The 26,092-nt window shown below is 30.7% G+C and overlaps 3 protein-coding genes across 14 annotated transcripts in view; 2 read left to right on the top strand and 1 right to left on the bottom strand.

Annotated features, from left to right (window-relative positions):
• Positions 1–407: 407 nt before the first annotated feature.
• Positions 408–3,493, top strand: LOC126838967 (uncharacterized). The gene is made up of 3 exons (XM_050573796.1): positions 408–643; positions 2,183–2,410; positions 3,288–3,493. The coding sequence occupies exons 1-3, from the start codon at positions 533–535 to the stop codon at positions 3,432–3,434; spliced, it is 486 nt and encodes a 161-aa protein (XP_050429753.1). The 5' UTR covers positions 408–532; the 3' UTR covers positions 3,435–3,493.
• A 4,757-nt stretch (positions 3,494–8,250) lies between these two features.
• LOC126838776 (copper-transporting ATPase 1) lies at positions 8,251–18,790 on the bottom strand. Of its 3 annotated transcripts, XM_050573468.1 has the most exons (22): positions 18,547–18,790; positions 18,377–18,454; positions 14,899–15,022; positions 14,605–14,826; positions 14,362–14,533; positions 13,997–14,290; positions 13,508–13,671; positions 13,199–13,428; positions 12,942–13,131; positions 12,315–12,554; positions 11,998–12,247; positions 11,680–11,933; positions 11,419–11,616; positions 11,203–11,362; positions 10,964–11,132; positions 10,698–10,842; positions 10,512–10,632; positions 10,098–10,444; positions 9,860–10,009; positions 9,704–9,774; positions 9,482–9,631; positions 8,251–9,085 (listed from the first exon to the last, which is right to left on the bottom strand). In XM_050573468.1, the coding sequence occupies exons 2-22, from the start codon at positions 18,433–18,435 to the stop codon at positions 8,968–8,970; spliced, it is 3,828 nt and encodes a 1,275-aa protein (XP_050429425.1). In that variant the 5' UTR covers positions 18,436–18,454; positions 18,547–18,790; the 3' UTR covers positions 8,251–8,967. The 3 variants fall into 3 exon arrangements, with proteins under 3 accessions (XP_050429425.1, XP_050429427.1, XP_050429426.1); XM_050573470.1 differs by lacking the exons at positions 18,377–18,454; positions 18,547–18,790 and adding an exon at positions 16,604–16,757; XM_050573469.1 differs by lacking the exons at positions 18,377–18,454; positions 18,547–18,790 and adding an exon at positions 15,088–15,232.
• Positions 16,899–26,092, top strand: part of LOC126838777 (peripheral plasma membrane protein CASK) — a 95,763-nt gene continuing 86,569 nt past the window's right edge. For 9 of the 10 annotated variants that reach the window (XM_050573480.1, XM_050573478.1, XM_050573477.1 and 6 more), the window contains exons 1-7: positions 16,899–17,035; positions 18,884–19,144; positions 19,248–19,487; positions 24,969–25,081; positions 25,162–25,267; positions 25,340–25,417; positions 25,881–26,056. In XM_050573480.1, coding sequence (XP_050429437.1) covers positions 19,429–19,487; positions 24,969–25,081; positions 25,162–25,267; positions 25,340–25,417; positions 25,881–26,056 — 532 coding nt within the window. In that variant the 5' untranslated portion in view covers positions 16,899–17,035; positions 18,884–19,144; positions 19,248–19,428. The remainder of the gene's footprint in view (positions 17,036–18,883; positions 19,145–19,247; positions 19,488–24,968; positions 25,082–25,161; positions 25,268–25,339; positions 25,418–25,880; positions 26,057–26,092) is intronic. The other variant, XM_050573479.1, reaches the window with a different exon arrangement.

Genomic DNA, 26,092 nt, shown 5'->3' with positions numbered 1-26,092 from the left:
ATAATGACTTCATAAGACCATATAAGAAGTGTGACAACGAAAAGTTATTGGATTGTGTAATATATATATTGGATTTATTATTCGGTAAACACACGTTACTATGGTGATGCAAATAATTCAACTTTCTGCTTAAAATGGCAATCGTCGTCTTTAACGGATGTCGATTTTTATTACTTTTATTTTCGGTTTTCTTGTTAGTCAATTTCAATTATCGATGCGACGGAAATTTGCAGTTTCCGGCTTTCAGCGGAGAGTATCCGTACATGGTAATTGGAATGCAAACATGTTGTATGACAAAATTAAATAGAAACAAATTAGTACCTTATAATTTGCCGTGTAGGGCATCATGTTGATTCCTTGGAACTACAGCCCGTGTATCTTGTTGGCAGGACACTGGTGTATGACCCACAACACGCCTTCGACTGAAGCATAGTAACTCAACTGTCTCTGTTATAATGTATAGTATGATAATCACACTTGATACTTATTGCTCAGCCTTAAGAACATTTCGACGCAAAATCCGTACAAAGTGATGTTAGGCCATATCGTTATAAGTTCGGCCGAACCGGACAAGAACCAAGCGTGTTTGGCCGTCGGTTCGGTTTTCCATCCAAACAGCATGATCACCATCGTTTTGATCAAGGTAATCTGTGATATTATTATTATTATTCACAGTGTAATATCGTGCAACATACCTATCGCATGTTAATTTAGTAAATGTAAAAAAAAAAAAAATAGTGGAGACGGAGAGGTCACAGGTCTACAGATTTTATTACAACTGAAAGTGGGACCAGCAATAATGTACTTAAAATTTAATATTTAGTCTTGTGCAGGGTGGATACGATAAGGGTTGATCGTCTGTCTATAAAAATGTACTGTCATAGTTACCCGTGTATCGTAATTAACAATATAATGAAAATACTTTCATTACCTGTTGACTGTTGATTCACGCACACATAGAGCAACCTAGAAACTGACTACGGCCAAAGTGTAAATTTACCCTATTTTTGGGGTTTTTCCTTAATAAAAAAAAAATTTGACTACAGATTTTTGAGAAAATTGTATATGTTATAGTTACATTTTAGATCTACCTTTGGTCTAATTTTCATATCTAAATTTTTAAAACTACTGGAAAAAGTGAAATTAAAAAAAAAAAAATCTATCCCTTATAAGGGAAAGGGTTTATGATATTTTTTTGGTTTGTTAATGTTTATCGATAGTACTATGTTTGAAGAACAATTCATATAAATTTGGAACATTTTCAACTATTTTTAAAAGAGTTATAGAGCATTGTAAGTTTAAGTTGAAAAATTTGTAAATTTTTTAGGTGTTTTTCTCGATTTTGATGGGGAAGGGGTGACTTTTTTTTAATTTTTGACCCGATAAAGTACCTTCCAGGTATGATTTCTGATCTATAAAGTTGCTACACGAAGAAATCGATTCAGCGGTTTACGAGATATCGTGGGTCCAGAATAAAATAAAAACACATCATTGTAAAAACAATGCCTTCTCAGCTCCGCATCGAAGCTAAAATCATAATCTAAAATATACGAACAGACAAAAATGTATTTTCCATATTTTATCAAATATTCAACACTATTGACAGTGTATATATGGCTAATCTTAATTAATCTTATATAGTGGTATAACGTTACACTAGTTAACTAAAGTGGCAATATTCCAGTCATCTGAACTTTTTGAATTACTCAAATTTGTTAATACTTAAAAATTAAACTCATAATGGCTATTGGCTTTACTCAGAATCCTCTACGGTCTAACTTTGCAGTAACATGATATTTAAAAAATGAATGTAAAAATTAACCCCTTCATAGTTTAATTAGTTGGCACGGTTGAAATAGACATAATAATTTATGTAAAGTGTTGCCTATTGTTTGCCCCTTAAAAAATTGTAATAGCCGGTTATAGATGTCTAATGTTTTCTGTGCAAATATTGAAATTAAAACATATCCAAACATAAAAGGCGTACATTTACTGTACAAGCTATACTTAATGTTAAATTTTATTAAGTAAATTTATAGGCAAATTCTCAAAAAAAACCTAAACAATTTTTTTCTTAAAGTTTTCACTGAAGTTTTCAACTGAACGCATAGGTATAATTATTGAACATATATTTAGTAACCATAGTTATTTTACTTGACTTGACACTTTACATTTGTTGTAGGTAAAGCCGGAAATTCAGATCACTCTATTTGTCGATTACCAGCAGCTTAGATTCAACACAAACCAAGACGTTAACGAAGACTGCGAAGTAATGTACTGGTCTCAGGTGAAGACTTCGGAAAAAAAGAACTTTTTCTTTGATTATGAGCTAGTCAACGAAGTCCCATGCCGTTACGACGTTTGTCATTATTCGGCGGACGGCAGTTGCCCAGTGGAGCACGCGGTTTTGGTAAAACAAATAGTTCTGAGACGTTAATGTGATTTTCTGTTTAGACAACTGATGTTAATGATCAGGGTCCGAAAGAGTTCCGAGACTTTTTTCCCATTTTTACAGTATTATAAAATCAACTTGAAAAAGGTCTAATATTCAAATTATTTTCACAACGGAAATTTAAGTTTCTATAAAAAAAAAAAAAAATGTTCCATAGGAATTTTTATTATAAAAGTTCATAAAGAAATTGCTATCACACGTACTACACCTGCCAAATTTTTTGATTTATCAATCAAGCAAGTTTTGTCAAAATCTTAATTTAAAAATAAAACTTACGTGTAATTGTATAACTAAAGTAATGCTGGTATTTTTTTTTTTTATAAAAGACTACAATAGGTTCTTTTTCTATCGTTTTCACTATTTTTATTTACTGTTACTTAGGAATTATTAACTGCCCCATTTTTGCCTGTAGTGGTGATATGATCTTAAAATACTGTTTTATTATTGTTAGACAACAAACGTAGACACGTCGTACATCAGAGGTTTTTTTTTCGATACAATATTTTATATATTTTTTTATTGAAGTAATATGGATTAAATGGATTTTATTCAATATATGAATTTTTTTGTAAGACTACAATAAGATCTGTCATATACCACAATTTGATTATAAAAAAAATTAACAGCCAATAAGTTTATCTCATTACACATTGCATTACTCATTACACATTGTATTACTGTAGGTAATATAAATATTTAATTATGCTCTTTAATTATACGAAATAGGAAATGTGGCGACGTTATACTAACAGTGGGTATGGGTGTGATATTACATAAACTAATAAAATCCGACCTTATAACCAACTTTCAATAAATTTATATGTTACTTTTTAAGGTGGACGTGTCGGCTACCATTGTGTGTCATTCTCACATAATGGGATTTGCCGAATTCGGGCGCGACGGCCAGCCTGAAGTAATGTACCACAAGATCACACAAGATATTATAGAATGGCTGATGTCATTGACTATCGAAGAAGTCTAGATATTACTACTATGGACAGGGATGATTAAATCGGAATTGTTCACCATAGAAAACTATTCTTAATTTGATGTAATTTAATTGTTTGTCGATAAAATCTCCATAACGCTTGTTCAATAAATATAATATATATCGAATCACTATTGTTTACTTATTTAAATTCGTACTATAATCATTTTTATGTTATAATTATTACTGTTTTTTTTTAACTTGAGAATTAGATTTTATTATATCTAAATAATTTATATTCCTAACTTTTCCCCTTGGCATCGTTCAATCTTCCACCTTCATCCATCACAGGCCTTGGTTACACGGTCTCCATCTATCGTGTAAGGAAATTTCTTCCTTTCCCCGTTTAAGATTTCCCCTCAACGCCTTCTTCCTGCATGGCTCTTTCCTCGTCTTTTTAAACACCTCTCCACATAGCACATTGCATGATCTACCAGCCATTCGTGATTTTTCTCATTTCCTTTTTCATTGTCCCACACTTTCTCCCCATAGAGTTATCCTCTTTAACTTCCTATCCTCTCTGTGGATAAATCCCCAGTCAGTTCCTACCATCTAATCTATCCTCGATGCCGGGTTTCTTATCTAAGTAAAGCTATTGTAACAATGTATATATTTTGTATATATGTTTTACAGTTTGGTAGCTGCTTCGCATTTTAACTCCTTAAACGATTCTATTTCCCTTTTTGATCATTTTGCATTAAAAAAAAATAGTGTAGATTCTTGTAGTAAAATGAGGTATTTGACATTACACAGCTTTCAAATGTCATAGACCAAGAACTTTAAAGTTTCATATATTTATTTTGCGAATTAAATCTTAAGTAAAAAAAAAAGCGAAACAATAAAAATTAATACTGAAACTATTTTACAATCGCTGAATAGTCACGAGAGATACATTGGGTTTAGTCGTGTGCTCTTGCTTTATGATTTCTCAGATAACTTTGTCGACCAAATGTTTTTTCACAGATATTGCATTTAAACGGTTTTTCGCCGGTATGTATCCTTTCATGAGTTTGAGATTAGATTGATGACTGAATGTTTTTTCACAGATATTGCATTTAAACGGTCCATTACTCATCGCGACGGATATGTATGCGTATCATGAGTTATGAGGTTAGACTGCTGACTGAAGTGTTTTTTCACAGATATTTGCTATTTTTTATAATCGGTTTCTCGCCGGTATGTATGCGTTCATGAGTTATGAGGTTAGACTGCTGACTGAATGTTTTTCACAGATATTGCATTTATAGGTTTTCCCGCCGATATATGCGTCAATGTTTCTATGTTTGTTTGATGAAAAACGTTTTAAACAAATATGGCAATTAAAGCCATCTTTGTTTCGAGAATAGTAATCTATTGAGTTTGTACTGCAACACCTGTGAAACAAAACATAAATAAATTTAAGATCAATATTTTTTATAGCAAATATTAAATATTACTAATATTAAATGTGTTAATGCATCAAACAAGCATACATTTTAAGAAATAATTTCAAGGATTTGGAATATGACACTTAAGTACTAAAATAGTTGTAATTTATCGGTTTGAAAATATTTGTATTTATGTTATTTTACAAAAATATAAATAGAATTTTCTAATATTCTAAAATATGGAAATTAGGAAAAATGTACTTATTTGACTTGTTTACAATGCACTAACTTCTGGATTTTAAATGACATCATGAGTATTACAATATATCAAATCTAAAAAGGTCTGCCTACAGGTTTAATATATTCTAAGTATAAAATGTGTGAATGTATTAATATTGTATAGAAAATATTATAGCATACTAGCAGTAGGGGTACTCTGAATGTTATTTTTTAAGAAAAAAAATTAAGAGGGGTCGAAAACTATTAGTAAATTTAAAAAGGTTTATATAATTGTAGAGCTTGGAGCAACAAACAGATAAGTGTACTTCTAAAAATTGTTCAGAACGTTCAAATAAAATTCTTTGTATTATTATTGGTATAGTACCATTAGTGTAAAAAATGCGTTTCTTATTATCTTTGTAATTGTTTTATGATACATAGTAATACCAATATAAACTAAAGCATCATCTGAAATTAACTTATTTAGACTAACTTATTTTAAAAAAAATTAATATTTTAGAATACTGATAACAAATTTTTGATTTTAAAAGATTTTGATTTTATTTTATTTTAAGTAAAATTGACTTTAAAAATATCTTATTTTATTTTAAAATATGTTCTATAAACGTTATAATAATAAAATATCGTAAAATAGCTTTATTGTACATTGTAAACCATTTAACTACTGTTTAACATGCATGTATACATTGTATACATTTTAAAGGAAATATTCATAGTTACTCAATTTATAACAACCAAACCGTATTATTTTTTACATAAAATATAATAATAAAAAAAGCAAGTGTTGTAAAGTTGAGGCAAAGTACGGACAGGGTAAATTATTTTTTTTTTTTTTATTAAATCTTCATTATCAAAATTTAAAACGACACTTATGCTATAACGTTTCAAACTTTTTTTAATATTTTAGTGATGGATATAAAAAATTTAGGAATCATGATGAATAATTTATTTTATTATTTTGTTTTAATGATATACACAATATTAATTTTCTTTATGACTATAGTTATTGTGTATATATTAAATTTAAAATAAAAGGCAATAATCACAATTACCTAAATTATAACGAAAAAAATGTTCTTACTCTATATATAAACATAATGAAACAAATAAAATTGTATTCAAATAAAAACGATTCTTATTTAAGTATTGAATAAAAAATAAATTTGTATCTTTTAAAAACGTCAATAAGGGAATAATTCAAAAACTAATTCACTAACTTATTTTAATACAATTTTAATCGGATCAACCACATAAACTGTGTTTTAATGATTTAAGATAAACACCTATGATTTACCTATAACTTTTCACAAAATTTATTACCTAACAAAAAACTTTAAAATTATCGACAGATTGACTTAACTTATGAAAATTAGCTCTGATAAATCGCACACCTATTTTATGTTGGCTTTCAAAGTAAAGACCACAACATTGTATCGACGATTTATATCAAAAGTGTTAAAACTAATTAAAAAAAAAAAATTCTTTTCTAATTATATAATGCAGCAATAGAATATTTTGGAACTTTTAGTTATTTAAAGTAAACCGATTTCTTTGATTGAACTGTAGATATGGTAAAAAATCAAACTTACCTAGTTAAAGACTTGTTTGACTTGCGTTCTAAATGGACGATTAAAAGGTACTGTGACCAAGTCCTATATAAACCGTCTGTGGGTTGTATTGTAACTATATTACGGAAAACACAAAAATTCCAAAATAATATAATCTGGTGTAGTTATTGATATTAATTGTTAATTGGGTATATACCTATACCGATTATATACCTGTCTCTGTCAAACTCATGATCAACATTTAAACGCAAATTGTGGCTAACGATCAATTAATAATACTAATGCGATAAGGAATATTAAAATAGTTTTGAACTCGTCCAAAAGTTTACTCGAGATGGGTTTTTACAATTTCATAATTAAAACAATTATTTTATGGCTTACATTTATATGTTGTATTGGTACGTTTTTAACAATATTTATATTAAAACGTTTGTTGTATAGTAGTTATTTATTTGTAAAGTTACCAAAGTCGGGGTTATTGAGTTTGAAGGAGAGTTTCTTAGAAAAAAACCATCTCAACAAAAAGATACAAAATCAATGCTTTTTGTACATCCACCTGTCCCAGGTGTGTGTGAATTTATGTACGATCTAATTATTGGAAAGATAGATCCTCCTTCAGTATTAAGACGAGGAATTCACCAGTTTACTGCTGTGTTTTAAATTTACTGCTGTCTTTTTCATTTAATGTACTACTAAAACGTTACCATTCATTTTTAAGAATCAAAGAATGATCTTACTTGAAAGACTTACAAAACTATTTGTTGAGACTGACACATTTTGTTATACCATTTATTAATTGTTAGGTAATATATTCATAACTTGTTGAAACTGATTTATAGTGTACATTTCAAATTGTTATATTTTATACTTTAACTATTAATTGTTAAAATTTTTCTTTTCTTTTTATGGATTTGCCAAGGGTATTGCAATGTTTATTAATAAAGTAAATGTTATGTATTAAATACCTACCTACCTAGTTATGAATTTAAAACCTATTTTTAAAACCATATACAAGTTGCAATACACCATTGCTATGGCTTTATTATTGCAACATTCATATTTTTTTTTACCTACGATTCAATTCACCCCACAATAAAGTGAATTGTAACATACCTACTTGAACAAAGAAGACAAAAAAACTTTTGAAATCGCACTTCCAATTTTTTTAAAATTTTATACCTGAGATAACAAGCCATCATTTAACAATTTCATATAAACTCTTGGATAAAAACTTAATTTTTAATTTAAGTTTGAAATTGAGTGAATCGTGAAAATCGCTGCAATTCACCCCGTTTAAGGGTAGTAATAGTAAATATATATTTATTTCATTCAGAACATACCTACTATCCAACTCAAATTTTTATTATTTATCATATATAGGTGTATATATAAAAAATGTTTTTCTAAAACGGTTTATTAATTCTAAATATTCAAAATATTATAAAAGTTTGAAGAAAATCGTCCGTTCCCAAGACTGTTGTCAACATAAAACACACCCGGTCGATGATAAAAAACAAACATGTGCCAATGTTGTTCGGTCTTGTAGATCAATACACATAAAATAAATTGTACTGAAGTTGAATGGGTAAAAAAACTAGAAACTAAAGTATATTTATGTAAAATTAAACACGCACGTTAGCAGTTTAAAATATTTTTATTTTATTTACAAAAATAAGTTAATGGTTTTATAATTTAATTTTTTTGTTTTCAATATAAATAGAGAATGTCCCAAAAGTCTTACGATTCATTTTACATGTAAATAAAATATTTTGGCTTAAAATAAAGTCGAAGAGAATATTTTTAAATATTTTGTGAAAGAGATGTCGACCGACACCTCGACAGTCTTTTTTTGGTGCGAACCACGCCACTGATCACAATGAGTTTAGTATTATGTCTATAAGAAATGTCATTGGTTAGGTATATATCTCTAGTAAATTAAAATGTATTTTTAGCGGTAAAACAATACGTGGTAACGAACCTTGAATTTAAGTAGGTAAAAAATATTATTACATACGTTTATTGTTATATAAAATAAAAACAGTATTTAATTATTGGGCTTTAAAAGGGAAATTAAAAAAAATAACTTAATGATATTAGTACCTTAAAATTTGTTTTAAGTAAGTAAAGTATAATAAACAAAATAAACATTTAAAAAAAAAATATTATAAATTAATTTAGTACAATTAAAACAAAGTTCAGTAAAGATAACAAAAAAGTTGATGTAAAAAAAAAATACATCAGCTGATAATAAATTGTATACATAAAACAAAACATTTTATTAAAACTTAAACGTGTCGTATAAATTGATCTAACGCATCAACTTTTGTCACACAGGAATAGTTTTACGGCATCTCAAGCGTTAATGCTTTTTGTTCTATCGACATACCCTACACCAATGTCTTCCATATCGTCGTAAGAACTTAGAAGTCTATTTTCAGCTTCGGAAGCAGACGTTTTTCCCATTAGAAGCCTAAGATAAAAATAAGTAATTCTTTTAGTTGTTTTTCACTACTACACTACTAAAATTAAATAAATTACATAAAACGTCTTTCTACATAAAGTAGCGTTTTTAAAAAAACCCATTTTTGTTATTCAATTACGAGACAACACAAAAGCTCAAAGAAGTTAAATGTTAGTGGACAGCGGTGAGCCATTACCAAAGCACGGTGAAAGATTAGATAAAATATACTAAATAGGTCTAGTGGGTATGAAGAGGAAAAAATTAAAAGGTATATAGTAGAAACAGGCACAAGACAAAAAAGCACAAACAAACACACTTAGTTCCAGACAATCATAGTCTGGAATATATCATGAACATATATTTTTTATACGTTTTCCACTAAATAATCAACAATAATGAGCGTACTTAGATATCGTTGAAGAATTCGACGACCTAATCATAGTCGACGGTTCTATGTCGTCTAACCCTCTGTGTATGGAAATGGTGTCTAATTCACCGTGAGACCTTGAAAGGTATTCGGATGTGGTCAACGTCATCATCGTGGGTTTTTTATAACTAAAAATCATACACACCTCAAGTTTATTAAATAGCACAGTTTACATTTATAGATAATTTATCAATACAAACATTTTAAGTAGAAGCGATGATCCCACAACGGATACTGAACTTAAGGCCATGGCGGCGGCAGCCATCCACGGCTGAAACAATAATAATAAAAAAGAAAATGTTTTATTAATAATTGAAATGCAAGTCGCATGATGTAACTCTTAACAATTTAATTACTTGTAACGTCAGTCCCAAAGGACTGAACACGCCTGCGGCAATCGGTATGCCAATCAAGTTGTACATACTTGCGAATAAAAAGTTTAGTCTAATCCTACGGACAGTTTTATTAGATAAGTCAAAACAGCCAACAACGTCTAGAAGATCGTTCTGTTAAAAGAAAAAAAAACCAACATTATTATCAGGATATATTATAATGTTTATAGAACGATTAATGTTAATCTAAATATATTCTTACTCTCATCAAAACGACGTCAGCTGCCTCGACGGCCACGTCTGTGCCCGAAGATATAGCGATACCCACGTCGGCCTGCGCTAAGGCAGGCGAATCGTTCACTCCATCGCCGACCATTGCTACTCGTATGCCTTTTTCTTGTATTGCTCTGATTTTGGCCACTTTATGAGATGGCAAAACTTCTGCAAAAACCCTGCTTATACCCACTTGTTTAGCAACCGCACAAGCCGTTTTCCTGTTGTCTCCGGTCAACAACATCACTTCGTAACCGCGTTTCAACAGAGTGTAAACCGCCAAATGAGCTTCTGGCTTGACGACATCGGACACACTTATCATTCCCACCAAAATGCCTGAGAAAATTAAAAATACATAAAATACAACATAACTTTCATAATTTTTTTTAAAAATTATTTATACCGTTGATGGCACACAATATAGCAGTATGGCCAAGAGTCTCTTCGGAAATCATTTTAAAATTGACTTCTTGCGGCATGGTTACGCCATTTCTAAACATCCACTCCCGATTACCGATCAACACCTGAAACAAAAAGTAATACACGCAATGATTATTTATTAGTAATAACCTCGACGATTTAATTATACCTCGTATTTGATTTCATTAGGCTTTTTATCTTCGTTCAAGTCCAGCAGTTTGTGTAACTGAATCGATTGAACTTCAGTTCCAGGTTTTCCCTCTTCCAGTTCGACTATCACGTTGTTGAACTCGAATGATGACTGATTGAGTCCACTTTGTTTAAAAATTAATTTGTTATTATTTCTTTACAATACCGTAGCCAGACAGGAATTTTTGGGCGGGCCCTCTCTTGGCTACGGTACTGCATTTAAATTAATATCTCGACGTTGCTTACCTCATATAGTTGTTATAGTTCATAATGAAATTAGATTTCGAACCTATTTTCAACAGATCGTCTACATGAGAAACAACGCATTTAATGCCACAACCGGCCACGGATTGAAAGCGTTCACATTTTCCTGATATTTCGCATCCAAACGTTTCTTTGACAAAATGCACAAGCGCTAAACAAACGAATCAACAGATATTTAAAAAATGTTTTGTATAAAAATTAAAAACTTCTCTAGTAGTTACCAGAAGCTAATGGGTGCTCGCTACTAATTTCGGCGTTGGCAACAATAGATAGGAGAAGGTTCAAAGAGCATATAGTGTTGTTTACAAATAAGCAAATCCGCGATACTGTTGGTTTTCCGTACGTTATAGTGCCCGTTTTGTCGAAAACAACGTATTTAACCTAAAAATCATCACACATGAATATCATCGTCAGGATTAATGACGATCACACATTACTTTGTGAGCGTTTTCCAACGCTTCAGCTCCTTTAATCAATATGCCGTTTAATGCGCCTACGCCGGTGCCGACCATAACGGCCGTAGGTGTGGCCAAACCAAGAGCACACGGACAAGCTATAGCTAAAACACTGAGTGCACATCTAAATGAATATTGTATAGCATTCTCCCAACCATCGGATCCGTACTTGTCTTCATTCTAAATTATATTCTATATGTTATTAACATGCAAATCGTATTAACGGTCAAGTTCAAACCATACTGGAATCGGTAGATATTGAATGTGATAACAGCCAATGTAAAGCCATGCCGCCAGAGTAATAGACGATATGGCAATTACGGTAGGAACGAAATAGCCTGCAATTTTGTCAGCAAATTGTTGTATTGGCGCTTTAGACGTCTGCGCTTGTTCTACCAGTCGTACAATTTGGGCTAACATAGTCGCTTCTCCCGTATGTGTAGCAATCATCAACAGAGGAGCGGTTTGGTTCATCGAGCCCCCGATGATTAAACTTCCTAAGAGACGGAATGAAAAAAAAATCAGTAATTTCCAAATTGCTTTGGGTTCTATCTAGCTTACCGGGTTTTTTGTTCACTGGCATTGACTCTCCGGTGATTAAAGACTCGTCACAAGCCGATCGGCCATGTAAGACTTTACCATCAACTGGCACTTTAGTGTTGGGCAATACCCTGAGTATATCACCGCGTTTGACCAGTTCCACCCGGATTTCCTTTTCGGTAAGCACTTGATAATCATTGGTTATGGTCACCAATAAGGCATCGGTGGCTTTCAACGACAACAGTTTGGAAAGAGCTTCAGAAGTTTTCCCCTAAAATTATTTATTCTTCTTTCAGTATCGTACAATGTAGAAATATCGGTAATATCGAAATATTTACCTTGGCAATATGTTCCATCCATCGACCTAACGATATGAAGACAAACAACATCGGGGGCGTATCAAAAAATGTCATTGGACTGGAATGTTTGGCTGGTGTGTCAGTGACTGCTATTAGTACAACAATAAGTGAGTAAACATATGATATTGTGGTTGCCACCGATACAAGCACATCCATATTAGTAGTGCCGTGCCGTATAGCTTTCCAAGCTTGAACGTGAAAATGCCAGCCTCCGATGAACTATCAACACAGACATATTGTTATATTATTGACATATTATTATACATGATATATATATATATTATTATTTATTTTGTAAACACAGAACATGTTTTTTGGGAAGGAGGACAAATTTTTGTTAAAATATTGTAGTAAAACAATGGTGAAGCGTCACAGGAGACATCAAGACGATGTCTACCCATTTGGGTTTTAATTTAAGTAACAAATCATTTTATGTACATACGTTTTAAGTACGATATTGACTGTCTCCCCGCCTTTAAAACTTAAGCCTCGCTGCTGTCGTGAAACTATATTGTGTTATATTAATTATATATACTGGTTAATGTTTTAAACATGTTCCACGTATGTCAAAAACATAGTTTTTGAATTGACAATAAATAATAGTACCTGAACGGGAGTAGATAAAATGAACATTATTAGATTTTCTAATGAAAGCCCAGGTATGACACAGCACATGGACGAATGATCTATGAACCCAAACGTCATGCCCATCATGAAATATGTCATCGCGATAATGCATGGACCGCCGAACAAAAGAGAAATTAAGAAAGAGTTTCGCCATTTATTTATTTCTTCACTAAAACAAAAAAAATATATATAATTAGTTTTCTATAAATAAACTTTGCTATTAAATAAAACGATACCTATGGTCTAAGTAGCTTCTGGAACCTCGATCTTTGTTGTTTACTAAATCGGCGGTAAAGCCGAGAGCAACAATATGATCAACGATGTCTCGAGGACTAATTAAATCGCTATCATACGTGAACGCTCCCTTTTGTGTAGTAAGCGCTACAGCTGCTTTTTGTATTCCTTTTAATTTTAAAATATTACTCTCAATTTTGTTCACACAAGAAGAACACGTCATGCCTCCAATCTAAACGACAAACAAACATTTATACAACAACCTTTATACTTGAACAAAATTCCATTATTGAAAAATTGGTTTTTCTTACTCTTAGTTCAATTTGAGTTTCACGTGAATTATTCTCGGTTAGAACTATACACGGGAAACCTAAATCTGTGATGGAGTTGGCTATGTCTTCTGGATGCAATATCAAAGAATCATATTGCACTTCGGCTTTTGCCGCCATCAATGCGACCAAAATACTTTTAACGCCTTAAAATCAAAAAAAGTCACAAATCAAATGATGAATAAACATATTAATGTAGAAATTAGAGATGAAAACACAAAAATTAAAATTTTTACAAACACATATTTTAAATACAACTTGTCGACAAGAAATAAAAATGCTTGCGAGTTTTTCTTTATAGACTTCTTAGTTACTTTCAGTATTGTTTTTATACTGTCGTAAAGGCAACAGTTTATTAATATTGGAATTGAAAAAATAATTTAACAAAGGTTTTTTTTTGTAAATTTGTATTTCTCAGTTGCCATCTCTAGTTGAAATTCAATGTTATTATTAAGTATGATAATATATTACCTTTGATTTTAAGACAATGTTTTTCTATTGCGATAACACAAGAGGCACACGTCATGCCTTTGATATTCAAATAAGCTTTACTATATTCGTCTTCGGACACAAAGGTGCTGTAGATATTTTGGGGAGAATCTATTTTTTGGTCTCCTAACGACACCTTAAACTTAGAGTTTATAGCTGATATGGCCGCTGCTAAATCCGATGTATTTATTTCTGCCGGACGATGAACAACGGTCGCCTGTTTCTCTTCCAGACTGACAGATATTGAGGTGACACCGTTTAACGCACCGATTTTGCCTAGTTTGTGTCATGTATCTGTTTAGAACACCTCTGAATATAATATACATAATTATTTGTCATTTACCCACCTTCAATGTTTCTTACACAGTTCATGCAAGACATTCCGTCAATTTGTATCGTTGTTGTTGTAGGATGAATTGGTACGGTGAACCCTAATTCGGCTATTGAAGACTGAAGTTCGAACAGTGTAATTGTATTTGAGTCGTATAATACATGAGCAGATTTATCTTCAAGATTCACCTAATTCAAAGAAAAAGACTATTCAATCAGTGTACAACTTAAGAATATAAATTCACAAAAAAATATAATACTCTAATGCTGATGACGCCGATTTTTTCTTGAACGTGATTCTGTATTTTACGAACACAAGAATTACATTTCATGCCTTCTATGTGTATGGTAACCTCAGTTTGTTTTTCTGGTTCAAAAGACACTAAGAACCCCATTTTATCGATAGTTTCTTTGAGTGCAGCGGAGTTGATTAATTTCGAGTCATAAGTTAAACGTAATTTATTTTTACTAACAATGTGACTCTAAATTAAAAAAAGAAAATTCATAAAACAATTTGGTTTTAAACATCATATTATGAAATCAAGATCACTTACTTTAATCACACCGGGTATATCTTGAACTGTAACAGCAACTTCAGACGCTCTCGAAGTTACAGTCAATATTATGGTTTTATATTGCACATCGATCGACGAATCCGACTCATTTTCAGATGACAAACTGTAATTAAAAAAATAAAAATATAATTCAAAAATGTATTTTAAAATTGTATGCAAGTACAATACCCGGGTAGGATTATATTATTAGACTCTTCGTTTATCAACAAAGAATAAGCCATTCTTTTGAAGAAAAAACAACTAACATAAAAACATTAAAACAACAACTGAATTCCGTTTTAATTAACACGATTTATAGCTTCAATAAAATTTTTTTTAAAAAGGTGTAGGTAGTAAGTACTAAAAGTGGAAACAAGTGTTCAATATCTGAATAAGATAACCTTTGTGGATCTACGAGATAAAAATGTTAATGGAAAACACCTTAGGTAGATTATGACTATTATGAGCAAAATACAGATAAAATATTATCAACTAATACGATCTATTAATAAACGGTCAATAATGTAATGTGAAAATAAACGTACATTTACAATAATACAAACAATTATTAGACTAACGACGTCAACAGTCAATCAGGAATCTCATCCTTGAGATATAGATAACAACAATTGTTTAGTGTATTATAATCAATTTTAAGAACAACATCAAAGATGAGTAAGGTAACGTTATTAAAATAAGATAATAACATAGTAACCTAATTAAAAAAAAAAAAAACCAATACCCAACAAATGAAAATGATTTGAAATGGCCATTGAAAATAAATAGCAATATATATACACAATGAAATAGGAATGTATATATATGTATATTAAACCATTTAATTAAACTAAATATATATTTTTTTATTTAGTCTAATATAAATGGATGATAGGTATAAGGGTGTAAAGCATGAAGCTAATGCATGTGTGCACATAGATATGATATAATAAAAGAAACAAATTGGTTCAATAATAAATTTATAACATAAAATTACACGTTTTCGTAAAAAAAAAGAAAAATGTCATTAATATGATTTGCAATGACATCAATTTGAATAGCTTCAGCTGAATTCGTCCACAGTTAAAAATAAATTAACAAAACGAAACAAATTGTTTAAATAGTAAATTTATGGCATGAAATAACATGTTTTCGAAAATAAAATGTCATTATTATAATTTTTAATTACATTAATTGAATTGAATCAGTTGAACAAACGACATTAATTACATTGAATCAATAATAACGTACAACACGAATATAGTACTATGATTTTAAGTATTTAATTAATGTTTGTAAACGGATGTTAAAGTGGGTTAACACGTCGAGTTTTATTTGGGCAAACTGGCAAATCGTAAAAAAATACACAAGTTATTTGAGTGTATAAACTAAAAAAGTTAATTCATCAAACATAAGACGTTTTGTTTCAGTAAGCAAGAAGCTAAAAAATGGTAATTAATAGTATAACTTGGATCGAAATTCAATATCTTAAATTGTTTTATTTTAGCTTCACTATAAGTCAATGCTCTAAAGATACTAATTTAGGAATTTTTATACTTAACATATAAAATGGTATTTCATTTATAAACAAATATTTCTAAACAATAAAATATTTATTAGTTACATCTATACAATAACATGATGATGGTGTATTAAATATTAAGATAAAGAATAGTGATTACAAATAAATAAATAAATTTATATTTACCAAGTTGTTTTTTCTAAAATAAATAACAACACAAAAGTGTGCAGTGTAAAATATACTATCAGTATAAAATAAGTCACACAATACAAACATTCTCTCTCATATGAATATTATTGTCAATCTAATACTTAACACAGACCTTGGAAAGTAGTAAGAGCAAAAACTGGAATAAAACACTTTCACCGGTTTGTTACACAAAACTCCCATACCATCTTATATTATCCCTTCTCCAATTATTCATTGAACTACATTCTTAGAAGCTATTATATGCTAGTATAATGATTAAGGTAGCACAATAATAATTAGGTGATTAGCGAAATGGCTGTTAATGTATCTATATTGATTTTGTTTATGTGAGAAATAATATTAGGTTATATTCTGTATCATAAAGCAACGTGTGTCAATAATGCATGATTAAGTAATTAAAAAATATCGGTGAGTTGATTTGACTCATTTTATACAATAATTGTGTTACACCAGTGTATTTATGTGAGTTAATTATTAAATAAACAATAGTAATTGTACAACAGTTAATTTAAAATGAACATCTATTATACTTAAAATTTCAATACTTATTATTGCTAATAGTAATAACTCATCATGATTAAAGCTAATAAACCGGGAGATGCTTTTAACGGCCTACTAATAATTGATATTTTTTGTAGGTTTTTTTTCATAGTCTTTATTTAAATAAAATGGTAGTTTTTCTTTTTGAAAACATTTTTGTTTACGCTATATTACAATATTAGACGATATTGCAAATTTCTATTTTTTATAGCTTTATCAACTTTTGAAACTTAAATGGTACCATATAATATATTTCATTGACTTTTTAATCTATTAGACTATTAAGAATAGTTTGCAGTTTTGGATAGTTTTAAATTTTAAACATATTTAATTAAAACTGGTTATCAACCAGTCAAAAGTTTCAGTAAATTATTCTTAATTTTAAATTTCATTTGATTTGTTACCATTTGAGTTTCAAAAGTTAATACAGCCCTAGTAAATAATAAAAAAGATAAAAATTTGAATATTTCCTTTAAGAACATAAATATAAATGTTTTCTAGAAGAAATTGCAAATTTTTTAAGAGTAAACTAATGTAGAATCACCTGGTTAGATATAAAATGAATAAAAATTATTTTTTTTAGCTTAACTTATTAAATGTATAAAAGGATTAATAGAGGTAAAAACAATCAATACCCGAGTCTAAACAAAGCAAGAGAGTGAATGAGTGCCTATCAAACTAAAGTAATTCTAGTAATTAAAATAAGAGATAAGTACAAAAACTGATAATGTAATTGATGTTTTTTTTTCTTAATTAATTGTTTGGAAAATTCATATTGTTAAAAAATGTTTATCTAGCATATGTTTTATGTGTGATACCTTATGTTTAAATAGGGATAAGATCAAGAAGATTACAAATTAAAAAAATAATGGTTTTTTTTTAATAAACTTATAGGTAGTTTAAATGTCTACCTAATTATGACTGATATATTATATTGATTAGGCTTGGTGGATCAGTTATTTAAAACTTGACCTATGTTTATGTCATACAAAAGAAATTGTAACTAAAAAAAAAAATCTAGAAAATATTTGTCTTAAATACCTAGGTAGTCGACATAACATCATTTAACTAGAAAAATAAAAATTGATACTTATAGTATATCTATTTCACTTTTAAAAGTGACATTTTCAAAAATGTCTCTCAGTGTGTTTTTAACTGTGAGGAGACAATTGTTCCCTGTACATTTTTTTTTTAAAGTATTTTACTTACAAATTTTGTTTGTCCTGTGTTCTTGTGGCTTGCAGTTCTAATATGTCATTTGGTAACATGGTTACAGGTTAAATTATCCTTGAAAACAATTATAATAAAAACAAAATATTAAAAACAAGAAAAAAGAGACGTATATTATATATTTAGCGTAATAGTTAAAAAAAATTTACTTTATTTTTAAATACGAGTTTCTAATACATTTTTATTTTTTATTGGTTGCAATAAGTAGTTAAAAAATAGTTGTCAAATTCAAACATTCCAGACTTTCGTGAAAATGCTGCACGCCCTATACAACTGGAGTAACACGATTTTTACAATATTAATTTATTGCAATCGCAATGTATTATTAAAATTAAAAAAAAAAAAAATCTAGAGTCAACGCTCTTTATGTCGATCATCATTAACACTTTTCATGAATCATGATTGTTATAATGTTTTTGTTGAAAGGTTTTCAATGATAATTATTATCTTAAAGTATTTGTTTTTTTTTTTTGTTTCATTCCGAAGGCGTTATCTTATCAGTGCCGTTGCAGGCGGTGCACCACTTGAAGTTGTCTGCGGTTCACCGGCCACCTTAGGCGCGAGATCCGTTGCCCGTGGAAACGGCAAAAGTTCATCAGGGCGGGGCGGGGACGCAGGCAGCCCGCAGCAGCAGCAGCAGCCAGCAGCCGTCGGCGGCACGGGACACCACTCACCACAGTCACCAGTCACCACTCTGCTGCTCTCGTTGGCGGGTTGAGGTCGAGGCTGTTCGGCGCTACGCTCGAGGTACCATTACGGCTGAGCACACTGGCCTACCTGGCGCAGGAGGACGACTAGGACCGATTGTCTCATCTGTTGTATAGTATAATATTATAGTATTTTTGCACAGGTCTGTGCAGCACAGATCCTGACTACTTGGGCCAGCAAGACGTGGTGTTCCCCGGCGAAAGTTCAAAGAGAGGAGCTCACAGAAGACCATCGGCGGGTCGCCATCCGCCTGGACACATGTCCTTCGGGTCCGCACCGGGTAGAGCGGACTAATGATCGGCTTGTAAATTGTCACCGACGATATGGCCGACGAAGATTTGCTCTTCGATGATGTATACGAACTACTGGAAACCATTGGGAAGTCAGTATTACACTCCCTTCATACATATTAAATGAGAGTGTTGTTTGCGTAGCTACCTCTCCGATAATATAACGAATATCGCGACAAACAACCTATTCGAGAGTTTAATTAGACTTCAGTTTGATTGAGGATAACAATTTTGTAGTTCTCAACTCGGAAGGTATTAATCCGATTAATTATAATCAATTCTATTCTTGATTTAGTGTCTTATTATATAGTATTCCTTAGGTTTTAAAACAATTTCTTCTTTTTTTTTTATTATTTAGACTGTTTCTAATAATTGGTCTCGATGTTTATATGATTAAAAATACAATATTGTATGACAAATTCAGCTTTAAGGTGAAATGAAATCGTACACAATTTTGAAAGAGAATTTTATAGGAAACATTAGGGTTAAAGGTGATTAAGTGTTAAATCTGTGAATCACTCATAAACTTTTTACATGGTACCTAGTTTATAATGTTGTTTAAGTTCACACAACATTCTTTTATTAATTCAATATATTACCTACCTAATCAGTTTCAATTATTTACTGAGTGAATTAAACTTTGCCCTAGCAGTATTTCAAAGGAAAATTTTTTTTTTTATATAAAATTATAATAATTTAAACATTTTTTGTCTGAAAAGACTACACTTTGAAAAAGTTAAATTGATAATTAATTATTAATATACATTTTAAGAGCTATCGTTGATTTTAGAGTGACCAAAGTTATGTAATTTTTTACTAAAATTATTTCATAAATATACTTTTGTATTTGTATTTTGTATCAAAAGACATTTATTAGAAAAATTAAACAACTCGGGCTCTTAAAAAAAGTTCATAAAAACCATACTTAATTTCATTGTTCAATCATTACCCATAGTAACATACCTATTATGTTTAAATTTTACTTCATAATTATTTACAAATGAAAATAAAACTAATAAAAAAAAGTTTTATATTATATACAAATAATCATTCCTATAATCTTAAGAGGTCTAATTTTGATTTACTAAACATTAATATTTCATTATTAGATTGTGTTTAATTTAACATATTCTTATATTGAAAAATACTTTATAAATTTACCATCTTTTTTATTATTGAAAAAAAGTGCTTTATTTTTAAACTATAATCTATACACATTGGCTACTCAACAAAATATCTAATTATAGTTAAACAATTAATATAAATTAAACATTTTCAAATAAGTCAATTAATATTATTAATAATTTATTGAAAATATCTTATCACAAATTAGTAATTACAATGAATCCATTTCAATTGTTATGACAATGTTGTATAATTGTTGATTTTGAAATTTATTAATTGCATCATAGAAATTGTTCATTTTCTCGTTCTTGAAAAAACTGTTGATTTTTACATCTTCACCTATTTCTTGAAAATGGGCGAAAACGGATTTGACAATATCTGAGATGTTCATATTATTCAGACGACCTTCGTTGTTCAAGTACATCTGAATACTTGTTTTCATAAACCAAGTCATTGTTCTTTCATCAAAATTAAATTCATTCGGTTGATTCAATAAATGTATGTCACTGTTATTTTCTTCTATGTCTTCCTCTAACCCTTCAAAATTATTATAATTAAACTGATTTGTCTTTGCCGAAGGATTCCAACCAAAGATTAAGCAAAATGCTTTTTGCAAGCCTATCCATGGTTCTGTGTCTCGACAAAATGCTAATAGCATGGCGCTATAGTTAAAATGATTTTGCGTTTTATACATATCATACAGTAGCCGTTTAATTGTGTTTCTACGCTCTGATCCATTTTCGAACCAAAGTCTTGTGGTTTTGTAAATATTTGTATTTATTGTTTCGTTGCCGATACTATCATGAGACTTGAACAGCTTTCGGTAGAACAAAAACTCGTCAAACTGTGGATACGGAAGCTCCAGACACTGAACGGCAAAGTCTCGCCAATCTATAGTCTTCACGATACTTCCAAGCAAGTGTTTAGGAAAATTGTTGTGAAACCGATCGGTTTTAGGCCAATTTGTTGGATATATCGAATGTCTCTTGTGAAGGTCATTTAATATTCTAATCAGTTCTGAAATACACATTTTATAATCCGGTACGTCGTTTAAAAGTGCATTTACGATAATCTCTAAACTTTCTATCGAGAAAGTTTCAGTTGGAATTTTGTATTTTTTATGAACTATTTCATTAACGCTCAGTTCATTTATGTAAAGTCTTCCTAATTTTTGTTTTAAATCGCCTTTGATTGTTTTGTCTAAATTTGCTGTACATCTAAACAGTAGACATAAATCGTTTATATCGCTTATTTTGAAATTATGCGCATGCTTGATTGTTTCCAAGTGTTCATCGACTTTTGACATATTGTTTAGTTTTATCGTGTCCGCTAGTAGGCAAGCTTTAAGCCGATGAGTTTTGTCGATAAATCTGCTCATTTCCATTTGTATTTGGTTAATACATTCTAGATCGAATGCATTGCCAAACTTGTTTATTTCATTTTTTAATTCTTGTATTAAAGTTTTGCAAGCCGTTTCGAAATGTTCTGTGTGTTCAACAGTGTCCATAAGGGTTGTGTTTATCTGAAATTTCCCTATTTCTATATCGTGCCCGTCATTGTAATAGTTGGCTATAAAATCAAAGGTCGTCACAGTCCGGTTCAACTCGACTTTCAACAACTCTTTATGTACTTCTATCAGAGATTTCAGTTTGTCCGTTTTCCACTGCTCGTTGAACGTACTTGTTAAGTATTGTTGCGTTTGAATTAATTCATTATCGGCTTGGTCCCACAAATTATTTTGCAGTTTAAACAAATCGCTTTTTAACCCTTCACTATTATTTTTACTAGCTGAGTTTGTGTGGGCATTTTGAAAATGTTGCAAGATTTTCATCATGCAAGGATTTTGGACTTGTAGAAAATCATTGACGGTGTTTGTAATTGAGCGTCTCTGTAATATTAACTCCTCGAATATGGTTTCTCTAGAGTTCAACATTTCTTTTATACGATAAATGTAATTATGTTCCATGTTCTCCCATATATAACATAAATTCATGGCTGTATAGTCGGTGATATTGCCTTGAAAATAAATAAAATCACTCTGTTGGGGTTTCATAGTGGAATTGTCGAACGTTTCAGAATCTTGTGATGTGTCTTCGTTGACTATGTACGAAGACGACTCTTTTATTTGCATATCTTCACTCTCGGTACCGCTTACGTCGATATCGCTAGAGATTTTCATGATTTCAAACAGTTTGTTCAATTTCATTTCGCCTTCTTTGTTGTTCAAGATTATCCTAAGCAGATAGTCCGCAGCATCGGTTGATTGACTTAAAATTGTTTCGTTTCGTTTGATCAGCACTTTTAGACAATCGTGCTGTCTATAGAACTGCAGGAAATCGTTCCAATGTTCGTCTTTAAACGTGATTTTGCTATTTACAATTTTTATGTAGTGCGTTAAATATGTTTTCGTTAACGACAATGGATTGTTATCGGAGTCTCCAAAAACGATCAAGGATTTTTTCCGTAACTCGTAATTTTTTTTTTCCCCATAACTTGGCAATTTCCCAGTAAGCTTGTACTCGAATAAGGCCACTTGCGCTGGCTGAATCGGAAAATCCAACAGGACCCAACCGTTCTTTTCTTGATATTCCTTTATGTATTCGGCCACTATGTTTATAGTATCGCCATTTTGTAGATCGACGTTTCCCAGCTGTTTGTTCACAATGATTTTACCCAAACTGGCTAGCGCACTGAATACCGGATTCAGATAATCCGGTTCAGGAATCGTTTCCGGTGTTTGTGTTTGTTTGTTGATGCATTTTTTTTTATCGTCATTATTCTCAAACGCACTATTCGGCTTCAAGCTAGACACCGACCGACTGTTCGATACGTTTGTTGCACTCGATCTTGAATATTTGGTCTTGCCTACAAAGTAATGAAATTAACAAAAAAAAAACAACCAAGTAGGTAATTAATAAAAATTTACCTTTTAAACTGACATCATCGATATTGCCGCCAACATGTTTTTGTTCTTCTTCTATGACTTGACATATTTTGTTTAAGTGTTCAGAAATCATCATTTCTTCTTTAAATTTGTTGATGCAAGTAGTGATAGCGTCGTCGAGGGTAAAACACAAGACATCTTTCTTCGTTAAATGTTCTTTTAGTAATTTTATGACTTTGGCATTGTGTATCCCTTCTATAATAGCCGCTATTTTATGTTTTTTTATTTTAACGTGTTTCACTTCACTCTTGCAGTATTCAAAGTTCAAAACTTCTTTGATCATTTGTGATAAAATTGATTGATCATATTTATAATCGTCGATGTTCAAATATCTAGAAGACCACTCGTCAACGTGCTGTAAATATTTGCTAAACAACAAATATCTACTTTCTCTCGAGTCATAATAACTTCCGTTGTCGTTTGAGTTGACTGATCCGGTTTTTGAACTTTTCAACGTCAATGGATCTTTTATACTTTCGTCTTGAAATTCGGTTTCCAACTTTCCTGACTTTTTGCTTGTATGTTGGATATCACACAATTTGTTACTAGAAAATGTATTGATTGAACTAGTTGTTTGCACTTTGAGTTCTGTATTTTCATCACTGATGATAATTTGGTCGGAGTTTTGCGATTCATTCGACACAGTCGGTCCATTATAAATAATACCCGAATCCTCTAGATTAGTAATGATAAGTTCACATATTTTATTGTCTTTTTCGATACAACACTTGGTTTTGAATACCTTATTAATATTTAGTATGACAATTTCATTGAAATAATCCATGTTGTGAGCTACAAAATCCAATGTGTAATTTTTAAACGTGTCGATTTTATAATTTGACTTCCGATCAACAACACTACACTGTACATTCTTCGAGTCGTAGAATAGTCTAGAAATTAAATCTGCATTGTAGTCGAGTGTAATTAATTCACTTGTCTGTTCCTTATTTTTTAAACGACGAGTAACCAAACATTTTGAATTAGTTGTCTCACCTAATGAACCGTTATGGTTTATTTCTTTTTTAGTAGCAGTAAAGTTTATTCTGTCCTCTAAAACTCCAGACTCGGATGATTCTAACTTGAAATACAACTGACACAACAATCCCAGTGTTGAGACTGATTGAGCGCAGGCTATTTCGTGGACAACTCTTTCTTCGACTCGAATTCCCAACACTTCTAGCCATACACATACGGTTTGTATGTTCCTTAAACATGCAGCATAGTAATCGGTTTCCTTAAACATAAGAGCATAGTAGGTTGGTATGACGTGGTATTTTTGCAATAGACGAGCTAACAAAACACCGTCTTTAAACTTTTCTCCAACATTTTCAATATTAAAATTAGCACAATATATTCCGAGTTTGCTCATTAGCCATCGTCTTATGATTGTTAACATTTTAAAAAAAAAAAAAATTATATAGAAAAAAAATGATTATTATTAATCAAAATAATTTGTTTTGTCTCCTAGAAACTATTTTAAACTAAAAATTTTTTTTTTCTTTAGGGGACCATTTAGTTTAGTAAAAAGATGTGTGCATCGTCAAACCGGAAAGCAATTTGCTGTCAAAATTGTCGATGTTGCAAGTTTCACGTCAAGTCCGGGTTTAAGTACATCAGGTAAACTTATACCATCAAAACAACGGTCTGTTACAAATTGCGGTAATTTCTTATGCGATAAAATCATTTTTTTTTTTTAGATTTAAAACGAGAAGCAACTATATGCCATATGCTGAAACACCAACATATCGTCGAGCTTTTGGAGACATACAGCTCTGAAGGATTGTTGTATATGGTTTTTGAATAGTAAGTTACTGTGAATGATTATATTTCATTATATTGTTGAGTTAATAATTAAATGTGTTCATTTGTTTACAGTATGGATGGTTCAGATATCTGTTTTGAAATTGTACGTAGAGCAACTGCTGGTTTCATTTATAGTGAAGCTGTTGCCAGGTATACAATTTTTTATACTCGTCTAAGGATTACAAGCCAGTTGATGACCAAACTTAATAGTTTGTTTTTGGTACTTAGCTGTTGACTTGTATCCTTTTTACTCTCTCAATACACCTATATTGTTATAAATGTTACAGGTAAAAGCCAAAATCGGTAGGTTAAATTGTATCGATAAAACTTAACTTTTCAGTTTTCGCTTAAGATAGTGTTTTAGTTTATTATGTCGATTGATGCATAATATCTAACGGTACAGCCTAAAATAAAATAATCAAAATATTATCTGTAATGTATCTTGGGCAAAAATATAAATACTAAAATATTAAGTTTTCTCCTGACATCACAACAGCACTTCCCCAAGAAACGCCTAATTGTTTTTGGGAATGGTCCGATTTTGGCTTTTGCTCTTAACATCAATTATTATATCTTTAGATGAAGAATGTAATTTTATTATAATTTTTTTTAGCCATTACATGAGACAGACTCTTGATGCGATCCGATATTGTCACGAAAACGATATCATTCACAGAGATATCAAACCCCATTGCGTTCTTTTAGCCACTAAAGAAAACTCGGCTCCAGTCAAGCTAGGAGGGTTCGGTGTGGCAATACAGCTACATGACGGTGCCTCTATTAATGGAGGTACTAGTTGCCTATTTTATTTGTTACTACCTCGAT

The sequence above is a fragment of the Adelges cooleyi genome, unplaced genomic scaffold (assembly GCF_023614345.1).
Source record: "Adelges cooleyi isolate 19-005CV unplaced genomic scaffold, UGA_ACOO_1.1 ACOO_flye_CR_arks_rails_tigmint_CR_PRNA_30, whole genome shotgun sequence".
In the NCBI taxonomy this organism is placed as follows: domain Eukaryota; kingdom Metazoa; phylum Arthropoda; class Insecta; order Hemiptera; family Adelgidae; genus Adelges; species Adelges cooleyi.
This window is presented reverse-complemented; position numbering and strand designations above follow the sequence as displayed.